The sequence below is a fragment of the Eriocheir sinensis genome, chromosome 52 (assembly GCF_024679095.1).
Source record: "Eriocheir sinensis breed Jianghai 21 chromosome 52, ASM2467909v1, whole genome shotgun sequence".
Lineage (NCBI taxonomy): Eukaryota > Metazoa > Arthropoda > Malacostraca > Decapoda > Varunidae > Eriocheir > Eriocheir sinensis.
In genome coordinates, this window is record NC_066560.1 from 10,951,933 (window position 1) to 10,977,529 (window position 25,597).

The 25,597-nt window shown below is 39.2% G+C and overlaps 2 protein-coding genes across 16 annotated transcripts in view; one reads left to right on the top strand and one right to left on the bottom strand.

Moving 5' to 3' along the window:
* LOC126983054 (exportin-1-like) overlaps positions 1 to 12,549 on the top strand; it is a 29,701-nt gene extending 17,152 nt beyond the window's left edge. For all 4 annotated transcript variants that reach the window (XM_050835510.1, XM_050835511.1, XM_050835514.1 and 1 more), the window contains exons 8-19: positions 199 to 354; positions 609 to 800; positions 1,260 to 1,463; positions 1,781 to 2,054; positions 2,298 to 2,461; positions 4,956 to 5,090; positions 5,268 to 5,372; positions 5,576 to 5,815; positions 6,107 to 6,301; positions 6,831 to 7,083; positions 7,845 to 8,113; positions 8,862 to 12,549. In XM_050835510.1, coding sequence (XP_050691467.1) covers positions 199 to 354; positions 609 to 800; positions 1,260 to 1,463; positions 1,781 to 2,054; positions 2,298 to 2,461; positions 4,956 to 5,090; positions 5,268 to 5,372; positions 5,576 to 5,815; positions 6,107 to 6,301; positions 6,831 to 7,083; positions 7,845 to 8,113; positions 8,862 to 9,008 — 2,334 coding nt within the window. In that variant the 3' untranslated portion in view covers positions 9,009 to 12,549. The remainder of the gene's footprint in view (positions 1 to 198; positions 355 to 608; positions 801 to 1,259; positions 1,464 to 1,780; positions 2,055 to 2,297; positions 2,462 to 4,955; positions 5,091 to 5,267; positions 5,373 to 5,575; positions 5,816 to 6,106; positions 6,302 to 6,830; positions 7,084 to 7,844; positions 8,114 to 8,861) is intronic.
* Positions 12,550 to 18,918: 6,369 nt separating this feature from the next.
* Positions 18,919 to 25,597, bottom strand: part of LOC126983055 (oxidation resistance protein 1-like) — a 67,912-nt gene continuing 61,233 nt past the window's right edge. For all 12 annotated transcript variants that reach the window (XM_050835525.1, XM_050835524.1, XM_050835521.1 and 9 more), the window contains one exon: positions 18,919 to 25,025. In XM_050835525.1, coding sequence (XP_050691482.1) covers positions 24,890 to 25,025 — 136 coding nt within the window. In that variant the 3' untranslated portion in view covers positions 18,919 to 24,889. The remainder of the gene's footprint in view (positions 25,026 to 25,597) is intronic.

The window sequence follows — 25,597 nt, forward strand, 5'->3', positions numbered from 1 at the left end:
GGCCATGGCAGAAGTATCCACCTTTACCTGTGTTTATGAACTTAACTTCTGCTCTCCCTCCTCCACATTCATAAAAGATTTAAACCGCTTTTACATAGTTCTTATCTCCTTTTTTTTCATAAGCAACCCATTGCTCTTTTTGATCCTACATATACTTACATGCTCTCTGTTACAACTTTTGTTTGACTCTATTTTCAGATGCTTCCATTGGACACCAACATCAGAGAAGCATACGCCAATGGCCAGGATGCAGAACAACAGTTTATCCAGAATTTGGCACTGTTTCTATGCACTTTTTTGAAAGAGAGAGGATCCCTGGTAGAGAAAAAGCAGCTTAGTGATGCGTTACTTAAGGTAAGTTCTTTGGCATTCAGTTTTGAGGGAAACATCACTCGGCCGTGTTGTGTTGCCGCAGTGTCTGAAATTTAAGTTAATGATTGATAGCACAGAGATGATTTCAAGTTTGCTGCACCATGCAGCATATGGGGAAGCATTGTTAAAACATAGTTGTAGGTTTGGAGATATTAAAGCAGCTTGACCACTCAAACTGAGACATGTGACATGTTTAGTAATTCCTCAAACCTATATATAAATTTTCACCTTTCCAGGCATTGCAGTACCTGATCCTGATATCTGAGGTGGATGACACGGAGATATTCAAGATCTGCCTTGAGTACTGGAATGCCCTCGCCTCAGACCTGTACAGAGAGTCTCCCTTCCTCCCTCCCACCAGCGCCTCGCCACTTTACCTTCCTAGACCAAACTCTCGCCGCCAGTTTTACCAGCCCATCCTCACCAAAGTAAGCTTGTAACCACTCTTCTCAGCATCATTAACTACTGTGGCTGATAAGGCCAACATGAAACTGAGTAGTATATGATTCGTAACAATTTTTTGGGTGCTGTAGGTGATGCAAGAGTAGTAGTATTGGGAGGATAGTTTAAAGAACCTGCTAAATCATTCATGGATTTATGTGCAGAAGTTTTATGATAGTTTGCTGATCATGCATTCTAATTCTAATTTTTGACGGCTTTATGGTTATGAGAGGAGTATTCTGATATATGTTCCATGCTCTTTTCTTAGTCTCAAAATGCAGTGTAATGTTGATGTTTCTCGGCCACTTCTCGGCTTTCCCATAGCCGAAACCCACGGGTTAGAAATCACCAAAGGTTTCAATTCACATATCATTCAAGTCCATCATTCTGTTTTTTTTCTCCTTCGGGATGGAAAGGTCTTTATTTCACACGTTCTTCTTCTCCAGGTGAGAGCGCTGATGATAAGTCGAATGGCAAAACCAGAGGAGGTGCTGGTGGTGGAGAATGAGCAGGGTGAGGTGGTGCGGGAGTTCATGCGGGACACCGACTCCATCAACATGTACAAAAATATGCGTGAGACTCTTGTTTACCTCACCCACTTGGACTACGCAGACACAGAGCGCATTATGACGGAGAAGCTGGCAAATCAGGTGTGTATGTATGCGTGTGTGCGTGGATTCTTTCAGGTGAGTGAGTGAGTGTGCATTAAACTAATTGTAGTGTAGCTTCAGGATTTGAGGTAAGCTTGTGTTTGATCTCCTTTACTGCTATCATCCAAATTTGCACTTATCAATGTGTGTGTGTGTGTGTGTGTGTGTGTGTGTGTGTGTGTGTGTGTGTTGGTAGGTTGTTGTCATATGGGCACCAGGAATTTAAGAGTGCTTGATTAGCATGTGGCTGGTTGTGAAACTCATATAAATAAACTTTATCTCTTAGTCAAGGATAAATTACATTTTTTTACCTGCAGGTCAATGGAAGCGAGTGGTCGTGGAGAAATCTGAACACTTTGTGCTGGGCTGTCGGGTCCATTAGTGGTGCCATGCCAGAGGAGGACGAGAAGAGATTTTTAGTGATTGTGATAAAAGACTTGCTTGGTCTTTGTGAACAGAAAAGAGGAAAGGACAATAAGGCAATCATTGCATCAAATATCATGTATATTGTGGGACAGTACCCAAGATTCCTGCGCATACACTGGCGGTTCCTCAAGACAGTCATCAATAAACTTTTTGAGTTTATGCATGGTACGCAGTTCTGTCCTTCGTTTGTTATTTATTATTTCACCGACTTTGAGCTATTGTTCAAGTTTTTCTGTATTTTATTTCATTGTAAGTATAGTTATTGTTATTTATATCCAAGTCTTCTGAGGACAATGAAAGCAGTAGAATTCATTGATCTTTCATTATTGTTGGCATGTGGTAGTTGGGCAGCAGTGGAAGCATGCTATAGAAGACTTCACTCACGACATTTATTTATTGACTCAACAGAAACTCATGATGGTGTGCAGGACATGGCCTGTGATACTTTCATCAAGATTGCGCAGAAGTGTCGCCGACAGTTTGTCCAGATGCAGGTTGGGGAAGCGATGCCATTCATAGAAGAGATCCTTTCCTCCATCAACTCCATCATTTGTGACTTACAGCCTCAACAGGTGAGAGGAATCACATACTACCTTGTTATTCTGAGGAAGTTGGTGCAGTTGCTTTGCCGTACGTAATTGCCCTTGTTCCTCTTTTTACCCAACATAGAAAAGGAAGGTTTGGTATTGTAAGAGAAGAGTGTCAGGAGGGCAATACATACCTTCAAGTTATGAGAGTAGTTGTTTTCTTGTTTCCCTAAAATTTGCAAGTTTTATCCAGACACCCTCTTTTCATTTTTAAACTTTTGGGCTGCCTTCCTGGAGAATGATTTGGTTGTAATTTGCATATAGTACTAATGAATAGACAACTTACCTGCTTGGCTTGTGTATTTCTTAAACATCCAGTTGTACTAGTAGCTTGAAGTTTTGTGCTTTTTCTCTACAAGAGTAATTTCTATACAATTCTAACAGCATCAAATTTGTATTGCTGTAACATTTACGGCAATAGGAGTTTGATGCTCTTTAGTGTCCCCTTCCTAACTGCATTTCCTGATCTGTAACAACGCAGGATGGGGAGATGCTGCTCTCAGAAAAGAAATGACTGTTGAGAGGCTAGCATAGACCATCCAATGAAAAGAGGCCAATCTCCATTTATTCATCCACCAAGCCTCGGAAATTTGCGGCTCCATCTCACGTTCTTAAAACGCACGCCTGCAACGCCCCTTCCTTGTGCTGTGGGAAGGAATCGTTCTGGCAGCTGCACATACAAGTTACAAAGGGTCCTACCCTGTCTTGTTTTCTGTGAATGAATTTTTCACATTCATATCTGTAATTCGCTTTCATGAACTCCATTATTCCATTTTCACAATATGCAGCATCTTTATCATACTACAGATATGCCTTATTTCCTTCCACAAATACAACTAAGTGGAAATAGTTAGAGGGCTTTGAGTGACTACTACCACATGTCCCTAAACCTGGGGTCCCACTTCAAGCCCACTAGTCTTCCCCCTCCCTGCTTCCTGCTCAAGGAAGTATTTGCATTTTGAATTCAATATTCTGACACTTTAACATCCAGAGACATGCTAAAGAAGAAAATTGAAGTTGTTAAGTGTGCAATTATAAATGGAGAATATTAAAATGTTCTTATCTATTATAAAATATGTATGTCACTACTCTCAACACTTGCAGTGCTTGTATTTGTTGTCCATATATATATATATATATATATATATATATATATATATATATATATATATATATATATATATATATATATATATATATATATATATATATATATATATCTTTTTTATTATTATTATTATTTTTTTTTTCCTGTGAATTTGCATCCTCTTGCACAGCATGGCTTTTCATATTTAGAACACAACATTTAAGATAAAGGAGACAAACATTATTATGCTGCCTCAGGTTGAATTCTTGGCTGGGCTTCAGCAAATGACCAGTATTGGCATCCAAAGACGCATGGTTTGTGGATTTGTGGTCACCCAAAGCCCTTTGACTTGCAGCCTCCTAACCCTTTTCAACATCCTATACTTCCCATTGCAAAGTGGCAAGCTTTCCCAAATTCCTCTTGTGCTCATATAGTCAGTAACCATCATGCTTAGCCTTATCTCTTCATCACTGATTTCATGTCAGTCAGTCATTGCAATGCCATTTTGTAGTTGCTAATTCATTTACTCTCCATGATGTCATCTCAATATAATTTTTTATTTGCAACCATATGCATTTCATCAGTGACATGCGTATTATGTGGGATGGGTTTAGTTTTATCCAAACTTCAAAGGTTAGTGAAGTGGTTGGGAACTTGATCACTCTTGTCTGCCCTCTTTGGAGTCCAGATGATTGATTACCAACAGCTTCATTAAGTTGTGTACATATATATTGAAGGAGGACTTACTAATATGCCTCCTATGAAAGCTTTTACAGAATCAGTTATTATGTTCCTCTGATAAACATCATTGGGCAGTAGTGTCCTTATATCTAATGTACTGGCACTTTCATGGTCCTTGATGCAGGAAGATGTTTGAGATGATTGATGGTTGGAATGACACTCAACTGCTATTAACTTTGGTGTGATTTTATCTTAATTAGATTTCCACCATGTTGAAACTCGTGGACATTCTCAGCACAATCTTATGAATTTTACTCTTATTAATGATGATATTTTGTCATCATATGCTGCTCTCTTTATTACCTTGCTTTCCACTCCATTTAGAACAAATGTTTGAGAATAGTAGCTATTAGCATTTATCTGGCTTTGAATTATTCCATTGTAGTGGTCTTTCCTCTATGATTCTCTTCATACTGATTTCTTCCAAACAAATCATCTAGTTCTTGAGAACATCCTATCCATCATGTCATATGCACTATTCATTCTGAACTTCTTCACAGTCTTAGGTGTAATATAAATAGTATGCATTTTTTTCCAGCACAAATTGGCATCAATAACTGCTTTAGGGTCTGATATTGAGACATGTAACATAGTAAGATGTTTACATGGCTGCCTTCTCCCGCCTGACTGAGCCCATCTCTCCTTCACCAGGTACACACCTTCTATGAGGCGGTGGGCTACATGATCAGTGCCCAGACAGACCAGGTTATCCAGGACCACCTCATTGGCAAGTACATGATGCTACCCAACCAGGTGTGGGATGAAATCATCAACCAGGCATCCAGGGTGAGTTACTGCACCTCTGAGGAAGTGGTTGTAGCATTTTTGTGGATGAAATGTTGCAAAATATGTGATTTTTCTTTCTCAGAAGTATTCAGTGTGTCTCATTGTCATGTCCAATATGTTATACCGAAGTTGGTTGATGCATATTTATCTATAATTTTGGTCTGTTGAATTTTTCAGAATGTTGACATTTTAAAAGACCCTGACGTGGTGAAGCAGCTTGCCAACATCTTGAAGACCAACGTACGAGCGTGTAAGGCTTTGGGTCACCCCTTCGTGTCACAGGTGTGTTTCAGGGTTGTGTGGCAAAATCAGAATAACAAAAGACATTGATAAAAAAATTCTCGTACTCTTCTGTCACATGATTTAACCAAACATCTGTTGTTTTTTGTAGGGCCTATGTAAGTTTCTGTAGAACTAATAGTTAAAGTAAACAATTTTATCCCTGTTTTACTACCAGAATATTAACAAATCTTCTCTCCTGGCAGTTGGGACGTATCTACCTAGACATGCTTAACGTGTACAAAGTGATGAGTGAGAACATTAGTGCTGCCATTGCCCTGAATGGAGAAGGAGTCACGAAACAGCCACTCATCAAGTCCATGCGAGTAGTCAAGAAGGAGACCCTCAAGTTGATATCAGGCTGGGTATCCCGCTCAGATGATCATGTGCTGGTTCTCGATAACTTCATTCCTCCATTGCTGGAAGCAGTCTTGATGGACTATCAGGTGGGTGGCCCTTTTTTTCTAACTTTTCTTGATTGTCAAGTAGTGTGTTCCTTTCACTGAAAAGTATAAACGTGAGAAGACTGTAGAGAGCAAAGACTGTAAATATAAATGGTTAAAAGTGACCTTACTGACTTTGTGATGTATATAAAAACACTAAAAACTTTGCTATAAAGATATAATCTGTTATCTCTAGGTGTTGTGAATACATGTTTTTCCATATTGAATAATTAATTACTTATGCAGGTAATCTTTTTTGTCTTGTCTTCCTAATTCTTGTTCCTTTCCCCTCAGAGAACGGGTGTACCATCAGCAAGAGAGCCAGAGGTCTTGTCCACCATGGCTACAATCGTAAATAAGCTTGAGTCACACATCACACAGCAAGTTCCCAAGATCTTTGATGCTGTGTTCCAGTGCACTCTCGCAATGATAAACAAGGACTTTGAAGAATTTCCAGAGCACAGAACAAACTTCTTCCTCCTCCTGCAGGTAAGAAAGAATTATTCACTGCCTTGGGTCCTCTATTCATCTTGGTTGAACAATTTATGCATAGGTGGAGTCTCCATGGTGCAATGCTTAGCTTACCTAACTGAATATTTGGATCTGCTGGATTTGAATCCCAATTTGGGCAGTTATGCAGCCCATTCAGTTGTTCGTCCTTCCTTTTGGGATGGCCTATAAATGAATACCTAGGTAAACCTGGTAAAGGTAAACCCATATGTTGCACCAAAATTCCCACAGTAAGTTTCCCAGTTCAAAACTCGCAACTTTACCTTTACTTTATGAGTATTGAGGGAAGAGGACTAATATTTTTTTGGTTTTGAAGTTAGACACTTGCATTGTCAGGAAGCTGGAACAAAATTTGGGCATTTGATTAGATGAATTTTTGTTGCAGTAAACACTGATGAAGTCATTTGAATGGAGGGAAGGAATGATTAGGAGTGGATTTTGTATTTTTCCATCTTACTACAATAGGCTAAAAACATTATCTCCTACTTAATAATTTGTCTCTTTGCAGGCTGTCAACACCCACTGTTTCACAGCATTGCTCAACATACCTCCAGCTCAGTTTAAGTTGGTGCTGGATTCTATCATTTGGGCATTCAAACATACCATGAGAAATGTGGCAGATACTGGATTGCAGATCCTCTACCAGTTGCTACAAAACATTTCTACTCATGAACATGCAGCGAGCAGCTTCTACCAGACATACTACACAGACATCTTGCAGCACATATTCTCTGTTGTCACGGATTCTTCACACACAGCGGGTGAGTATCAAGCTGGGGAGGAGAGCCTAGTACTGATGACAAGGCTGTTTAGTTGAATCTATAAAAGCAGGTAATATGAGATGGCAACAGCTGTTAACAACTACACATGAGGAGTTGGTTGACTGATTTTCATTTGGTAAAGTGTTTGCACAATACACGGTTTACCAAGTATGGTGTGCACCAAATTTTGTGACTTCCTATTTCATGTCGACCCTCAAATATCTTTTAGTAGAGTTACAAGTAAAGGTATCGGCTTTATGCTGAAGGATTGCAAGCAATCATTGCTTTGCCTTCATCATGTATGATGTTAGAACCTTCCCCCAACACCCACCCACACTTGCCTTTTAGCCTTTTCAGCATTATTGAAAGGTTATTTTGGTTGGCTCACAAACACCAGCTTGTTTGGTGTAGTGGTTAGCATGCCTAGCTATGGATTTGCAGGCCTGGGCTTGGTCATTGCCCGGGCAGGTGGTGCCCAGTTCACCCACCTGTTCATCCTCCTTCATGGGCTGGTCAGTAAATGTGTACAAGGAGAAACCTGGGGTGGTAACCTGTACGCCACACTTGCCCTGTGTTCCTGAGTTATTGGTCATTACCCACCAGGCCACCACAGGTTCAAGGAGTAATGAGACTGAGTTGAACACTAAGGCTATGTGCAGCTTAGTGTATACCCCCAACTTTACCTTTACCTTAACAAAGAAGAGAAGTGCAAGATTCTTGGCCAGACTGTGAGGCAACTAAAAACTTTCCTTTTCTTACAGGTTTGACAATGCATGCATCCATCCTGGCATACATGTTCACTCTAGTGGAGCAAAACCGTATCACAGTGAGCCTGGACTCTGCCAACCCTACAGCCCCAAGCACGAGCAATGTCACCTACGTCCAGGGCTTTGTGGCCAACCTTCTCAAGGCTGCCTTCCCTCACCTGTCTGAGAACCAGATCAAGATTACTGTTCAGGGCATGGTGAACCTCAACCAGGATATTCCTGCCTTCAAGGAACATTTGAGAGACTTCCTTGTACAAATCAGAGTAAGTTGAATAAATTTGTTTATTTTTCCCCGTGTTAATGAAATGAATGTTCACATGAAGATTTTTTCCAGCTTGTAATAAGACATGAACTTAGAACCATAGTTTCTTTTCAATATTTTTTAGAGGCCTTAATTTACTTGATTCCTGCTCACTACTAAACATTGGGTAGATTTAAAGCTAGTTGCTCTTTAAGTGCTCTAAACAACTGTCAAATCATGTGACCTTGCTGTTGCTACTGGTGGCTCCAGTGCTTTTCTGAGATTGTGATCACTTGTCGAAACGCACACCCTACATGCTTGTATGTTGATTGCATTAGCTCACTTCTCATGCAAGATAGGCCACTTCAAGTGACACAATTAGAGTTGGCTATAATTCTTTAACAACTACAGATGTTAAAACTTGATTAAACAAAGGTAATGAAGACAAATGTGATCATGGAAATAATAGCTTTAAACTATTAATGCCACTTTACGTATTGCCATTTGTATCAGCTACTGAATCAGTAATAAAATAGAACATTTCATCTTATTTAAAAGTCTCCTGAGTGTATGGTGTAACCATACAGAAGATAAAATGGTTTATAGTCAAAACAAAGCTGTTTTTGAGAACATGCTCCATCCTCCTTCAGAGTAGCATTGATCACCATTTTCTGCTTTTAATTGAGATAGAACATTTCCGGTAGTCCCATTAGAGTCCCAGACTTATCTTCATTGCATCCTGAGAAGGCTAACACATGTCATCCTTTCAGGAGGTTACTGGAGATGACGATAGTGACCTCTTCCTGGAGGAGAGGGAAGCCACCCTCCGCCTGGCCCAGGAGGAGAAGCGCCGTGTACAGATGAGTGTGCCAGGCATACTCAACCCCCACGAGATCCCTGAGGAGATGCAGGACTAATGGCCAAGTCACTTGAGTCCAGTGGGATAGTCCACAGCTGTCCTGAGTTCTCCTTTGTTCTATGTCACCGTCAAACTGGGTATTATGCTTTCATACTTATTACTTCATGAATGAATATTTTCCTCCTTAAAAAGAGCTATTTTCTTTAAGCCACTTCAAGTCTGAATGATCTCATTACTGAAATCTTTATTGAACTTTGGAAAATGGTAGAGGTTGTTATCCTCCATCCTGTTTGAGACTTAGGTACTGCTTTAGTTGAATATTTTCACTATTCTTATTCTATCACATGCATATATCAGGTTCATATAACAAGCTCTTGAGTATTGGTATAGAATATTCAGAGTGTAAATAGAAACTGTCATTCTTCATTCACTCATTATTCCTCATAAAGCCTTAGGGCCAAGGAGCCTTTGTCCAATAGTCTCGACAAAGGTGTTGTAACTAAGCCATCTCACTGTCAAAGCCAGAGCACCCATTGTTAAGCATCCAGATTCATGCCATTATTTGATTTCCTGGAAAAAAATCCTGCTGGGGAAACAAAGGCCCTGCCAGTCACAGCAGTTTCCACCACCTCCACCCTGAACACATCATTGCCAACCATGCTGTCTCGTGAGATATTCTAAACAGTGTTGACCAGTGTATTTGAACTTTACTAGCTATACTTGTTAAAGGTGACCTAATTCAAACCGTTCAAAGGGGCTGGATTTGTAATAAGGAGAATTTCAGTTGAGAATAGAGACTTATGTACATGGTGTACATGATCAGCTTAATTGTTACCTCATGAGGTCACGGGATGAACCTCAGACCAGACAAGGAGACACTTTTTCTATTGTCATTTGAAAGGGAACAAATATTTTTGAAAAATCAACAAAACTGTTGAAGTGAGAAGTGTTTTGACCAGAAAATTTTGTACTTGGTCTTGTTGCACCAGATTCATCATTGTACTTTTGGGTCAAATCCACTGGAAAATATATCATCTGTACAACAGTAACAGTTACGTATGAGTGTCTGTGAGATTAGTGTTATGTAAAATCTTTCAAGTCAGTACATTATAGCGACTCTGTGATCACACCAAAAGGCACTGTCTTGTGGGTGTTTATTTCCGATGGCAGTGCGTCTAGTGGAGTGAGAGTGATGTGTGGAACAGTGAGGTCAGCAGATGGAATTTTCTGTCTTTCTTGGTCAAATGGCTCAAGTGGCAAGTAACTTCTGTTTTCAGCAGAAATAAATACTCCAGTGACAGTGTCCCACCAAGGTTGGTTGCCTGCTTGCCCACCCCAGCACTGAGGCCACCCCTCCCCAGCACATGTCCTGGGCAGAGCTTTTCTGTGTGTGCATGGAAAGTGTGAGAACCTTATTTATATCTAAGGAAAGTGAATGTTTGTTGTTTATCAGTCAATGCTCTGGCTTTGGGGTTCAGATTGGCATTTGTATTGTTACTTAGGAATAATACATGGCTGGCAGGCCCAATGGGCCTATGGTGAAACCTCAGTTTTGTAGAGGACTAGCTGATTGTGAGACTGTATTTGCCATTATATGAATGTGTGTCTTTTTTTTCTGTTGTGGTAGTACATACTGTAGAAACTGATGATGATGTGCCAGACCCATGTGCTTGTGGATCCCTTCTGGCTGCACTGCTGGAGTCTGGACTTCTGCCTTGTGTTGTTTAACAAATTTGTCTTTAGTTTGTGCTTGAATGAGCCTAGGGAGCAATAAGGATGCCCCTCAAGGGCTTTGGGGGTGAGTCTCCTCTCCTAGCACTCCTGTTTGACCAAAGTTTGTGTTGTGTGGATGTGAGAAATGGCTGTCAACTGAAATTATCACTGGTTTAGTTTAATTTTGTGACTAATGGTCTTAGGTATTGAACAAGTCTAAGGCTTCCACCCCTTTTTTCTCAAAGATTTCATACATTCAAAGTATGCTAATGTGGATGGTTTTTATTTATCATTTCATACTTGCTAAAGTTTTGTGTTGCTGCAAGAACAAGTGAAGGTTTCCAAGGGGAGGTGACTGGCTGTGTGTGGCTGTTCTTGGCCACCATTACTTTCATCTCGCCTTAGGCCATTACGAGTATCAGGTACTTTGAAAATCGTGTTTAAGCCTCACAACCACAGAGTAATCTTTTCTTCTCACTTCAATGGCTGTTAAGTAAGCATAATGTTACATAATCAAAGTTTGGTATAATGTCAATGCTTTTGGGGACTATATTAAGCCTTGGTCACAGGTTCCAGTCATGGAATAGAAGTTTGTGCTTTGTGTAAATCACAAGTATGCGGAGTAAATGCTAAATTCCCCTTTATTTTCTACAATTGTATGCACAAGGGCTCCTGAGAGACTAGTCTAGATGGATTGGCCGTATCTCAAGCAAGAACTGCATAACAGTGGGAGATTTTTCTTCCATGAGTTATTTTCATACTTTCCTGCAGAATTGCAGGAAAATTAATGTTTCATGGAATAGGGAAATTTTTCCTTTGGAAAGAAATCTTAATACATAACCTTGTTAAGGTAATCTTTGTATGTAAGGTTGTATGTGTGTAATTTATTAGAAATCTCCTCTTTGTATTGAATGTAAGCTGTCATTGTATCATTATTTTATTATAGTCATTGATTTCCTCAACTTTTCTTGCAAGGGGCCACATTGCCGTATAAGATTTGGAAGCGGCAAACACAAAATACTTCATAGAAAATTCCGCATTACGCTTATGCTCCCTTATGTATTGTCCCTTATTGTTCAGACATCTTCATAAAAATTATTGTGCATTAAACTGTAGCAAATTCACTGCAAATAATGTATGCATGGTTTATCCAAATCTTGATCTGGAAGTCTGCACCAGCTATTAAGATCAGTTTAGTTTTTTCAGGTGTATTGAACTTCATTGATCTTGAAGACAGGCAGATTTTCTCTACAATATGGAAGATTGTTTTTTGTAAAACTTTATTTAAATATTATTTGGGTTTTGTTAAGTTTTGAGTTTGAAATCTTGTTCATATGTGTATGTGATTTGCTATAGTGTTGACTAGTGTACCTTGAGCCTCAGACAGTCCTACCGCTAGCTGAGAGCATCCCTAGCTAGACACATTAATTTTGGAGCAAGACTTGTATTACCACCAGGTTAAGGGTTTAGTGGGCCCTCAGATGCATCCCTTGGGGTGGCGGATGTTGACCTTCATTGTGGCGGTGGTGGCAGGCAGGCCCCTCACTGACAGCCTCTGGCAGTGATATGGTGGGTGGGAGGGAGGGAGGGAACAGCAAAAGCAGTGTAGTGTGTGTGGGGATCTCTGGAGAACACTTGTACCTTCCTGTAGTTTCGGCTCGACTTACTAACATTCAGAACGATGTCGCATATGGGATATTGTCTCTACGCGTCCCGGGTTCATGATGTTCTTCCACCCCCATAGTATGTGTGCTGTGTGTCTCCTTCAGTGCATTGAGCCTGAGTTGCTGTGTCTCTGTTTTAAGAGATGACGAGTCTTGTGTGACTGGAAGTTTTGATATTCTGCTATTTGTGCAAAACTTAGCAAAATAAATATTTTACATGAATAGTTTGTTTAGCTGTGTACAAAATGGTTGAAGATGTGTTGTGTATGTGGATGTGTTTAAGATATGTTGTGGATGTGGTTGTCTTTGCATCACCATCACTTAGATATTCCTTTTCTTTCTTAATCATCATCTTAAGTGGAGCTTCAGTAGCCACTTCACTTAATTTTTTACACCTAGATCAAGGGGATTTTTCAACAGACCTATAGTCATCAGCATAGAGAGCCTCATGGAGTAGATTCAGACATGCAGAGCCAGGTAATGTCCACACATTCCTTCATCAAAAGATGGCTGTACAATATTGTCATACATTACATGCTAAGTCACAAAGCTTGCACCCATGTAATCCATCACAACTACCACCTCCATTCCACTTCCTTCATTTCCAAGCCTTTTGTTGCTGTGGGGGCACTATGGGACCAAGAATTGGTGCCTGACACTAGAGTGGAGATCTTCACCACCTGTCCCTTATCATAAAAAATTCCCTTCTGTGAAAGCAATTTCCTCTTGTCTCCATCTCTCCCATCTGGTTTGCACTATCATTCTTTTCCTACCGTGAATGCAAAGCTCATGGTATGTTGGAGCTGGTCACAAATGGCCTGGGGGTGTCATGGGTATATCTACTTTTCACAACCCTTGTTCCTCATGGGGGCTTGAGGAGTGGACCAATAGCTTCCCCAACTTTCTCAGAGGCTCACCATGGCCAGTGATTAAATTGCTCCCATTATTGCAGGGGTTTTGGGGACAGCTCCATTAATGAAATAATATTGCCCCAGGTTTCTTTGGTTTCAATGACTACCTTTCACCTTGACGACAGACAGCATCCACCCAACTGTACCCTTCTTACTACCCTCTTTCGGATTCTATCCCTCTCTGTTCCTTTATCTCCAGTTTCCTTTCCGGCTGTTCTATCTCTGCGGTGGTAGATGGTCACTGCTCTTCCCCTAAACCTACTACTACTCATGCTCATCCCTTCACTGTCCAAACCCCTTATGCAAGAGTTAACCAGCATCTTTTCCTCCTGCCTACGACTTGAACTCTTTGAAGAGGAGGGTATCAGGACACCTCTCCTCCCGAAATTGATCTTTCTTTTTGCCACCTCTTTTAATTCTTTTTTGGGAGCAGCGAGTAGCGGGCTTTTTTTTATTATTATTTTCTTTTTTTGTGCCCTTGAGCTGCCTCCTTTGTTGTAAAATGGCTCACCTCTCCTCTTTGCCTTTTGTCACTGGAACAACTCACCTGTACTTTATCATCTCAACCACTCCTTACTCAACACACTACTCGCTAAACATGCATCTAACGCCAGGTGGGCAAGGTAACTTTCCCCTCCCCCCCCCCTCCCCCAGCTCTTAAAAAAAGGTAACACTCCAGCTGTCAGTAAAGTGTCCATCAGATGTTCATTTCACCTTAACCTGGTAGCAGCGAAGGGCCAAATTTGTGGTTTTGCCGTGTAGCAGCAACAGACCAAATTTGTGCCATGACTTTATCCCCAAAAAATAGATGATGCATAAACTGATCACAAATGTTTTGATATATATTATGAAATGGTTTGTGTGAGTGATGATTTTTTCTCATTTTTCTCGTTTTGAGTGACCATTAAGAAACATGATCCTCGCTGCTACCGGGTTAATCAGTGGAAGCTTTCAATATTCTAAAGAATTTTATATATAATTGATTGTCACCCACCATACGATCAAGAGTCAAAGAGACGGAGATAAACACCGCCGCCACGCTCACTTATAACGTGTGGCCTCAACTTTACCTTTGCTTACAGGTTAAAGGGCCAATGAGACTAAGCTGAGCACCGAGGCCACGAGTAGCTATTGCGTATGCCTTTAACTTTGATTCGTCAATTTATTTTTAATTCCAACAATGTTTCTCTCATACAACTTTAGCCTTTTGGATATATTACAGCACTGAATGGTCTAGTGTAGTGCTGGAATATCAATGATGCAGTTCAATACCCTAGTGAAGACTTGAATTTTTAACCCAGTAGCAGCGACAGGCCAAATTTGTGGCTTTACCGTGTAGCAGTGACGGGCCAAATTTGTGGCTTTACCGTGTAGCAGCGACGGGCCAAATTTGTGGCTTTACTGTGTAGCAGCGACGGGCCAAATTTGTGGCTTTACCGTGTAGCAGTGACGGGCCAAATTTGTGCCATGATATAAACCCCCCAAAATAGATGATACATAATCTGATCACAAATGCTTTAATATATACTATTATGAAATGGTTTGTGTGAGGGGTGATTTTTTCTCATTTTTCTCGCTTGGAGGGACCATTAAGGAACATGATCCTCGCTGCTACTGGGTTAACCTTGTACTATCACCTGCACTCCAACGCTCATTTTTGTCCAAAGATCCATATTATTAAACTTATCGGGCTCCTCTTACGACTGTTTTCCATGACCACAGAAGATCAACCGGGTTTTCATTGGTGGTTTTCCTGTTCATGGTACAAAAGTCGGCCAAAACTATTACTAGGATCACAAAACAGTCCAAGAAAATCCCAGCTACTATTACTATAGGCTTTTGAAACAGGCGAGCTGTGGTGGAAATACGTTTCAGAATTTGGGCTTTAAAGTCTTTACAGATTCAGTCCCTGGTCCTGTATGATTTTGTCTACTTATTTGCCCGAGATTTTAATGTTTATTCTCCTCCTCTATTTCAAAGTTCATTTAAATATCCCGCCATACGAGTCCAACGCAGCGCCATCTTGTTACTCGGTGCTTCACTCATAGGTTCACTCATTTATCTATAGTAAGGGTTTGCATTTTTCTTTTCCATTGACTTCTCCTTTAAAATTTCTAAATAGTCTTTTTTCGTACGTGACAATTATGAACAGACGTATTTTTCTGCCATTAAGCGCAATCAACGGTACCAGATGTCGCTTTTTCCGATTTCCACCCCCCAAAAAAATCTGCCACACCTACACAGACAACGAACTCCACTCAAAGTTATTGACAAAACCGTTAATTAATGATGGCTTTTGTAATAGGGCTCAAAAACCGGAAAATACACCGAGATGAAAACGATAATCTGGCAACGTTGCGCAGAAGTTGAATGCGCATGATCAGAGTCACTCAGCCATGGCGGTGCGGGTTGTGAACTTGTGTTGTGTTGACGGGCCAGAAACACGACTAAAACCACGGACAGGGAGGACACAGGACTGATAAACCACTAAACTTGCCATGGAGGGATAGAGAAGCCGGAGGAGCACTGCAGAGGGCAATATTGGGTAAGGTAAGGTGCATGCAGTGGGGACGTATACTGTAGAAAGTAGAAACCGTGCCTTATCTTCATAAATTACACTTGTGGTCTGATTTTCTATGTAAATCTATGTAAATCAACTTCAATGTGAATACTAAATGTTTGCGGATCTTAAACTTTACGTCCAATGTAATGTTTGCGGATTTTAAACTTTACCTCCAATGTAATGTTTGCGGATCTTAAACTTTACCTCCAATGTAATGTTTGCGGATCTTAAACTTTACCTCCAATGTAATGTTTGCGGATCTTAAACTTTACCTCCAATGTAATGTTTGCGGATCTTAAACTTTACCTCCAATGTGAATACTAAATGTTTGCGGATCTTAAACTTTACCTCCAATGTAATGTTTGCGGATCTTAAACTTTACCTCCAATGTAATGTTTGCGGATCTTAAACTTTACCTCCAATGTAATGTTTGCGGATCTTAAACTTTACCTCCAATGTAATGTTTGCGAATCTTAAACTTTACCTCCAATGTAATGTTTGCGAATCTTAAACTTTACCTCCATTTACCGCCGCCCCCTCAAAGCAGCTCACGTGTGTTCTTGTAATTACCTCTGTGTCTGCTAAGTTCTGCCTGTCTTTAATTGTTAGTCTTCCCGTTTGTCAACACATTACCCATCAACACTAAATAGTTTTGCTGTTGTTGAAGGGGTGTGACGGTGTAGTGGTCACGTGCAGCAGCGTTAGCAAATCTTCATACTCAAAACATGGCATTCATCAGCTTCAGACCCAATGTTGGCGCACCTAAACAAACGACAGTATTCAGGTATAGTTAATATTCAATCTTTTGTTAGGTGAGCCTGCACACACTTGCACACCAGACATTAGTGACAGTGTAGCATGATGTCTTACCCCTGGGGGACTTAACGAATAGCACACCACATGCAGCCTGTACACAGTTAATCTCTAAGCTGAAATAACAGTTACCCACGGCATCATGTAATGGAAAAGGCTATTTAATGAGCAGGGCTTGATGAATAAGCAGTGAAGTAGGTTACATAATTACTTGCAAACTTTTTAAACTAACATAGCCTCACCTAAACCCAGCGTATAGTAACCAGTCCATAAAATAATGTCAAAATTAAGGCCACTGATCAGTAAATAGCCATTTCATTGTGTAATAGATGCTTAAATGACATCAAAGGGTGCCCCCTTGGCTCAAGGCCTTAGGAGTCCATATCATTGCATCGGCCATTACACGAGGAACAACACAGTTATTCATCATTGTATGTGGTTCCTATATGAGTGGTGGTAGGTTACTATCTCTTAGATGAAGGTGGGGTTGTGCTACTTTGACGAATCTTCTGTGCAAAACTATAGGGTGATTAGTTTGATGTCAGTTATAGGAAAATGCTTGAGTCACTAATAACAGATAGTATTAGGGACCATATTGACAGACATAACTTAATTCACGACTCACAGCATGGGTTCATTAAAGGAAAGTCGTGCCTTACTAATCTTTTATCCTCTTACAATAGAGTATACAAGGCAGCTGACAATGATGAGAGTTATGATGTAGTTTATCTTGATTTTAGCAAGGCCTTCGATAAGGTACCTCACCAGAGACTGTTAAATAAAGTCAGGGCTCATGGAATAGGAGGGAAGGTTTATGATTGGATTAGGGCGTGGATTAGCGACAAGAAACAGAGGGTTACCACTAATGGTAAAAAATCTGAATGAGGTAATGTTACCAGTGGGGTTCCTCAAGGTTCAGTTTTAGGCCCGCTTTTATTCATTATCTACATCAATGACATAGACAGTGGGATAACTAGTGACATAGTCGGTAAATTTGTGGATGACACCAAAATAGGATGCACTGTTAGGACAAGGGAGGATGCTAGAGCACTGCAGGAGGACCTTAACAAACTGTCAGCTTGGTCAGAGAAATGGCAGATGAATTTTAACATCACCAAGTGTAGTATACTAAGTGTAGGAACACGCATCCCATTACACGGGTATAGTTTAGACTCCAGAGTGATAGGCAGAGCAGTGTGAAAGGGATTTGGGAGTGTTAGTGAACTCTGACCTAAAACTAAGGAAGCAATGTATTAGTGGGAGGAATAGGGCTAACAGGGTTTTAGGCTTTATTAACAGAACAGTAACCAACAAAAGTGCAGAGGTCATCCTCAGACTCTATTTAGCATTAGTTAGGCCACACTTAGATTATGCTGTCCAGTTTTGGTGCCCACACTACAGAATGGACATCAACTTGCTAGAATCAGTTCAGAGGAGGATGACCAAGATGATTTAGGGTCTGAGGAACCTCCCATATCAAGATAGGCTGAAACATCTCAACTTACATTCACTAGAAAGATGAAGAGTGTGGGAAGATCTGATAGAAGTACGTATTCAAATGGGTCATGGGTTATAACAAAGGCAATATAAGTAAAGTACTGAGAATTAGCCAGCAGGATAGAACATGCAGTAATGGCTTTAAATTAGAAAAGAATAGATTTAGGAAGGAAATAGGCAGGCATTGGTTTAGTAATAGGGTGGTGGGGGAATGGAATAGACTCGGCAATCACATGGTGAGGGCAGGGACGATAGCTTGTTTTAAGAGTAGAATTGATAGCTGCATGGACGAAGATGACAGGTGGTAGTGGGAGGGAATTTGGAGCTGCCCTGTGTAGGCCATTTGGGCTTTTGCAGTCTCCCTATGTTCTACTTTTGTTGATTCCTTTTGTGTGGGGACCAACACAAAACTTGCATCCAGCTCTCTTTCCCTGCCAATCACTGCATTGAAGTCACCCAAACCAATGACTGTCATGCGGGGGGCACTGCTCGAGCTGGGCATGGAACCCTTCTTTCTCCTCAAGTTCACGCATCTCTGTAGGGGTGTATACAGTCCCTACAGATATGAAGCCCAAGGTGTGCTTACCAGCATCATATGCTCATCAGCTGGAGTAACCCCAACAATAGGATTGCAGTTGGCTAGAAATGGCTATAGCTACTCCTTTGAGACGAGCACCATTGCTCTGGCCTAACCAGTAGTAGGTACAACTCCCGCTACTGTTCTTTCAATTGCCAGGTCTCCTCATCTCAGAGCCCACTAGGTCCACACACACACACACACACGAGGAAGGATGGATAAAAGAACAATTAAAGTGTATTAGCTATATTTATACAAACACTGATATACACACAATAACTCTCTATTTACAAATGTATACATATATAGCTATATTCATATATATTTTACTTGCTGGCTATTCTACAATTATATAATGAATGCATTGGAGGTTACCATTTATGCCTTGCAAGATATTTTATGAACACATTGTTTATAGTAGTAATTTTGATATACATAACTGGCAGAAGCAACTTTTAGGTGATTGCATAAAGCAGTGCATATATATATATATATATATATATATATATATATATATATATATATATATATATATATATATATATATATATATATATATATATATATATATATATATATATATATAATGTAATACATACAGTTAAATGTCTTTACTTTCTAATTATAATGATGAAGTAACAGCCACAGAGTGGATTTTACTTAACTACTATTTAATATTTCATTTATATTTAATAATGAATCTGATACCATAGTAGATAATTATTTAACACTGTAATAATGAATGATACCAAGTAATGATTTAAACACTGAATTCAGCACACTTTTTCCATGAAAGCACCTTCAGTTTCTTTATGTTAAGCGTTGAGTATCTGGTTTCTTTGCACCACATCAGTGTGGTTGCTGTTTTGCAAGTCCCCTGCAGTATGACTTGCTGTCCAATGGAGTGTGTTTCAGACAATGAGCGGCAGCCCAGGGAGTGAGCCAGGGCAACACTAGAGGTAGGCTGCATGGTCAGAATAAACAGTTATGCTAGAAATCTTTTCAATATTTTTCATTATTATTGTACCATATGCTTAAGATTTAAGTTCAATGGAAATATTGATGAGGGAAAATAAGGAAACTATCTGCTTGAAGTAACTGAAAACATTCATTACCCTGATGTCTCCAAAACCTAAGGCAGTGAATTATTCTCACAGTCTGGTCAAGGAAAAACATAACGACCTTCACCTGTAGAAAACTGAAGTAGAAAATTGAAGGAGAAACTAAAGACATTCGACTGATATATATATATATATATATATATATATATATATATATATATATATATATATATATATATATATATATATATATATATATATATATATATATATATATATATATATGCACACAGCATATAATTATACCATAATTTAATTGTTTTCAGTATAAGCATTTTTCAGGAGCTACCACAAATTTCCCTTAATAATTATATAGTGTTTAATGTTTCAAAGCACAAAGACCAATTTTCATAAAAACAAATAGTAACTTACATAAGTGAATGTGCTTTCTGCAGTTTAGGTTTCAAGTAAAACTATTTGCATTTTAAAACACAAATACTTCATATTTGTGATTGTGTATTTAATATTTGGTGTACCATGTAGGTAATATTTGATTCCAGTGAGTTGAGGTTACATATTGTGTTGACCTTAAAAAAAAAAACTCACTCATGAACAGGGGAATGATTCACTGTCTATGTATGTATGCATGTGTGCATTTAGTGCAATCTTGCTTCAGAATATTAGGAGCAAGCAAGAAATTCTAAAGTTGGCAAGGCATCAAATTGCCAGTGTTTATTGAACCCAAAATGAAAAATGTCTCAATATGCACAGCTGTCTTTAGTGACACTGAAGTTCACTATAGTAGCAAAAGTGCACAGTTTTGCCTGAGGTAACAGCACAAGCCACATAGTTAAGTTTATCACTTCATTCATGCAGCAGCCGTTTCTGTGGTAAGGTTAGGTCTCCCTGTGGGCAGCTGGAAGACAGTGAATTCCCCCACTGGTAGATTGCACCCGATTTCCTACACATAGGTCACTTCACTTCCTCTAATGGTCTTGCCCATGATAAGATTAACTTAACATGGTTACAATTTGCTCAAACCTCCATATAAATTTCCCAGGCCGTGCAAGACAGGACAGACTATACCTGGGATTGTTTCCATCACTTCTTTCTATGGCAAGTTGAACCTTACATACTGATATAATGATTTTTTCCTGTCTGAGCATTCAATAACTGCTTTGAATGAGCCTCTTCCTAGTTCTGTGACAGATACCAAACATTACCAATTACTTTCTTTTATGTTCCTACACAGCAAATCTCACATGACTACCTGCTTGAATTCTGTCTTCGCAATGGACACAACAAACATTGAATAAATCTAACCACTTGATTTGTTACCTCCATAATATCTTCAGAGAAACTTGGATGGCTTTGATCAGCTCTGGCTGTGTTCCTTCTGCCTCCTTATACCAAAAAATGACAAACTTTTCAGAAGTCTAACTTCCTCCTGTACCATGACTCAGTGGTCTTCTATTACAGTTCCTTAGTATTATGATCAAACACCTTGTGTACTTGGCCCATTTAGTTAAATCCAATCTCCAAAATTTAGTAATGTCCCGAGAAAACAGCTCCAGCTACTAGGGGTGGGACATCACAGCTTTCATCTACCCACTGGATTTGCATTCTTGCCTCATGGTTTAATGGTATAATACAGTGACTATTATGATATTTTTAGTAGCATGATGCAAGTCCATTGGTTCATGAAGTTCTATAGTAGCCCTTACATAATATATTGCCATTACAGCTCTACAGTAGTACTTTACAGACACCAGGGTTACTGAAGTACACTAGATAACAAAATAGTTAATGATGGAATACAAGCTTTATCCAGTAAAATAGGGAATTACTGTATTTTCTATATTGTATAAAAATAAATGAACCAGATATATAATACCAAAATTCAACAGAAATTAGAAGTAACAATTCTGCCAAGTAAAACTAATATAGTTTTAATGACATCACAACAGCATAAGCAGAGTTCCTTCACAAGACAGCATTCAGCTTGGCTCTGGTCCCCAGTAACCATGGCCCAGAACCAACATATGGCACCTCCTCTAAGCCTCCTACCCTGCATGAAGGCTGAAAACAACCCATGAAACTTGCTTGAATGAACAGGTGACTGTTCTAGCATGTTTTGTGGAAGGAATAAACTTTACAAATATAGTGTCTGTTTCCTTACAGAAGCATTGCCCTGCCTTTTTCACCATTCCTTTGCTCACACAACATACAACACAACACTCACTAATTACAATATATATTCACAAGAACGATGAGACTACCAAAATAGAACATTTAGTACTCTATACTCTGTACATCAATAACTAACAGTCTTCATCTGGCTCAGGATGCCAAGGTTTCCTTAACATTTATTCAGAGTCACGCCGAGGTGATCTCTCAAAGCATGAGGAAAAAGCAAGATTTTGGGGCAAAATGATTATATATATAGTTATATATATATATATATCTATATATATCTATATATATATATATATATATATATATATATATATATATATATATATATATCAACAAAGAACTGACCAGTGATATTAATATTACAGTGTTCTAATAACAAAACTTTCAAGTTTTAATAAATACAGATTCTGTGAATAGCATTTGAGCCCAAGCCACCACTGTCTCCAGCATGTGCTACATAGGCTCAGGGATCTCTCCAGCTAAGAGGAGAGTGGTAGTAGTGTCTGAGGCAGAATAAGCTTTTCTTATTGCAACAGCTGACAACAGACCAGACAAATTTCAATGGAAAGATAACTGATTTTTTTTTTCCCAATACTTTTTGCTGTGAACCACAACTGATGAATCTTCAATCTGGTTTCTTAACAAGTTAGAACAAATTAATTAAATTTAATATGATAGATTTATTGAGCCAAGAGCTACTGCCAGGTGAGGGAGCAACTACTGCCACACACAGATGGACTAACCGTGGAGCAGGGAAACCAGCTGCTACACCCATGATAACTACACCTAGCAAACTAATTCCATTCCTATATGACTTTCCAACTTCCTTGATACCTACAGTTTCAAGTATATTGCAAGCAAAATATTACTGGAATTCTTAACATAGAGGAAAGGGGCTTAACAATATATGATGGGGCACTGTCAAAGTATTTTTTTTATTTTTTTTTATTTTAATTATTGCTGAGCTTACTTGGTGTGTCCTCTCAGTGCCACTCTACCTACCACAAAGCTTACATAAACATTGCCAAAAAGTGTTCCTGCAATTTTCAACAGACAGTTTATGACCAGTCAACTAGTGAGCAAAACTTAATGAGTTACCTCAACAAAAATGTAATGTGGCTTATAGAATTGCCTAATAGCATAACGTCTCATTTCCTTGCATGTTAAACATTCAGCGACACTGACATTTTAATTGGTGAATAATGGCACAGACACTACTAAGAACTCTCACAAATGTATTGCCCAAATGGCAATCATTAAGTCTTTATACTGTGAAAGTAAAGCATGAACATTAGAATAATCAAGCATATTAAGAGGAGAGATCCGTCCAGCACTGCAGACAAACTGCTATCACTTTTCTCCAACCTTCACTGAACAATCACCATTAGTTTCTCATTCTAAGAATACCAATAAACATTAGTCTCATCTCAAACAAAATAAGAAACTGACGTCTTAAAGAGAAAGAGTTATCTAGGTTTTGGCAATAATCCTTTTCCTTCCTGCATGGCTTCTGCAAACAAATGAAGCAACGCAATCCACTATTAATCACAAATCAGGTATTTGTATTTGTCTTCTATAATGTTCCCTTAGAATAATATTAAACAAGGGAAATGGACAACATACTCGCAACACTTTCCCTATGCGCAACAGAGGTACATTTCTGCTTACCACTTGTTCCGCCAAACACTCCATGGAAGTATGGCATCATAAAGAGCCAGGCAGAGTGAGGACAAAAGTCCTGATCTAAGCTCTGAAGTTTCTTATTTCTTCCTTCTGATATTTGACTCGGGTGACACCATAACACTGATGCATTCATAATAAGCATATGCAGTGTCTTCACCCAACCTTTTGACTTCCCTCAACCATTTATTGATATGTTCGGACCTTAATGCTCTTTCTGTTTAATTGTCCTTCCACCAAGCCTTTGATCCTCCTGATGCTTGAGCAACGTAACATTGACCCTCTGTGTACCCGGCCAACTACTGCCTTACGCACTGTAAGGAATTACCTTGGTGACCACTACAACACCATGTACAAACTGCTGCATTATTGCTCCAGATACTTGGGTCGCTTTAAGTCTAGCGGCACCAAGCACTCAAGTGGGCCTCTACAGGAGGCCATGCATTTGCCTCAGGTAAAGCACTATCTAAGGCTTATCATTTAGCTGCTAGCACTGCACTTCCAACTATTACAGTGAGACAAGAGTGCCCAGTAACTTTAGTGGAAGTTCAGGGGAGAACATCCTTGCATTTTGCAATAAAAATACTTATCTCCAGTCAGGTCCCAAATACACCAGAAGAGAAAACACAATACCAAAATGTAACGGAAAATATCAAACTTTTCTTGTCCATTTGATACCAGCAAAATGTCAAGAAGTGTTAATGATTCAACAGTTCAAAGCTCAAAATAGTATGGAATTACCTTTCATAAAATTATTCCTTGAAACACTAACGTTAAAGAAATAATAATAAAAAAAGGTGAATGGTTTATTGTAATCAGAAATAAAAGATAGGAATTTTCTTGTCACGGAGTCTGGCTGTCACAAAATTTTTAGGTGAACAGTTTATTGTAATCAGAAATAAAAGATGGAAATTTCCTTATTACTGGTTTCTGGATATCAAACCTAACTCAAATGTAAAAAACAATGGAGAATAAAAAAAATGCTACAAAAGTAAGTAGAACATTTAAAAATATCAAAGACAGCCTTTCTTTTAAGGTGTAAAACTGTACTATATGTACTGTGTATTGAGATTAATGAAAGGCATACCTGTGTTAAGCAGTTAAAATCAGGCAAGTTCCCCAACACACTCCTACAAGAGATGCTTCCCATAGTGCAACAGTCCCGTGGCATGACTTCCGCCATGCGGCCGCTTGCTGTGTGTGGCTGCTTGGGGCAGCGAGGGGGTGCAAGTACAGCATCAGAGATTAGTCAGTGCCTGGATCCTCACTCAAAGGACCAACACTCCACAGATTTAATTATGAAATCTTCTGCATCTGTCAGTTGTGGGTTGTTGAAGGTCTTGCAAGGTTGTGTTCGACCCTGATACAGGTCCCCATCCAACCACAGGCCAAAGTTGCCACTGGAAAACATACAATTAGTTACTGAGAATGATAAAACATGGTTAAAATTCAACCAATAAACAACCTACCTAACACCTTGCATTCCTAGAGAAATTAGCATCCTATCTTAGATTTATTTCATCTGTTCATCCATAATTGGGTGAAAATCAACATGTCCGATATTGTAGGCTACTTGTGATAGATATTGAAACTATTTCTTCAATAATATATTTGAATCTTTATGTATACAAAGAACCCTCACATGTCCTTATACATATCCCAAATGCAGAGCTGTCTCAATAATATACTGTGGAAGTACACGAAAGACAAAAGTTTATCATCAAACAGTATACGTGTAGTCAGATCACACACAAACAATAGGCTTAACGGTCTTAATTTCTCTCATTTCAGGCACGGAGAAAGACATTGGCTCTGAAGTGCAAATATAATGTCTTCATAATTTATTGCATTCAAATCACATGGCTAATATTTGAAATACCATGAAATATTGCTGAATGTAAGACTAGGCTAGGTAATATTTTGTTATTTTGAATATTAGCCATATGATTGACCGGCAATAAATTATTAAAAC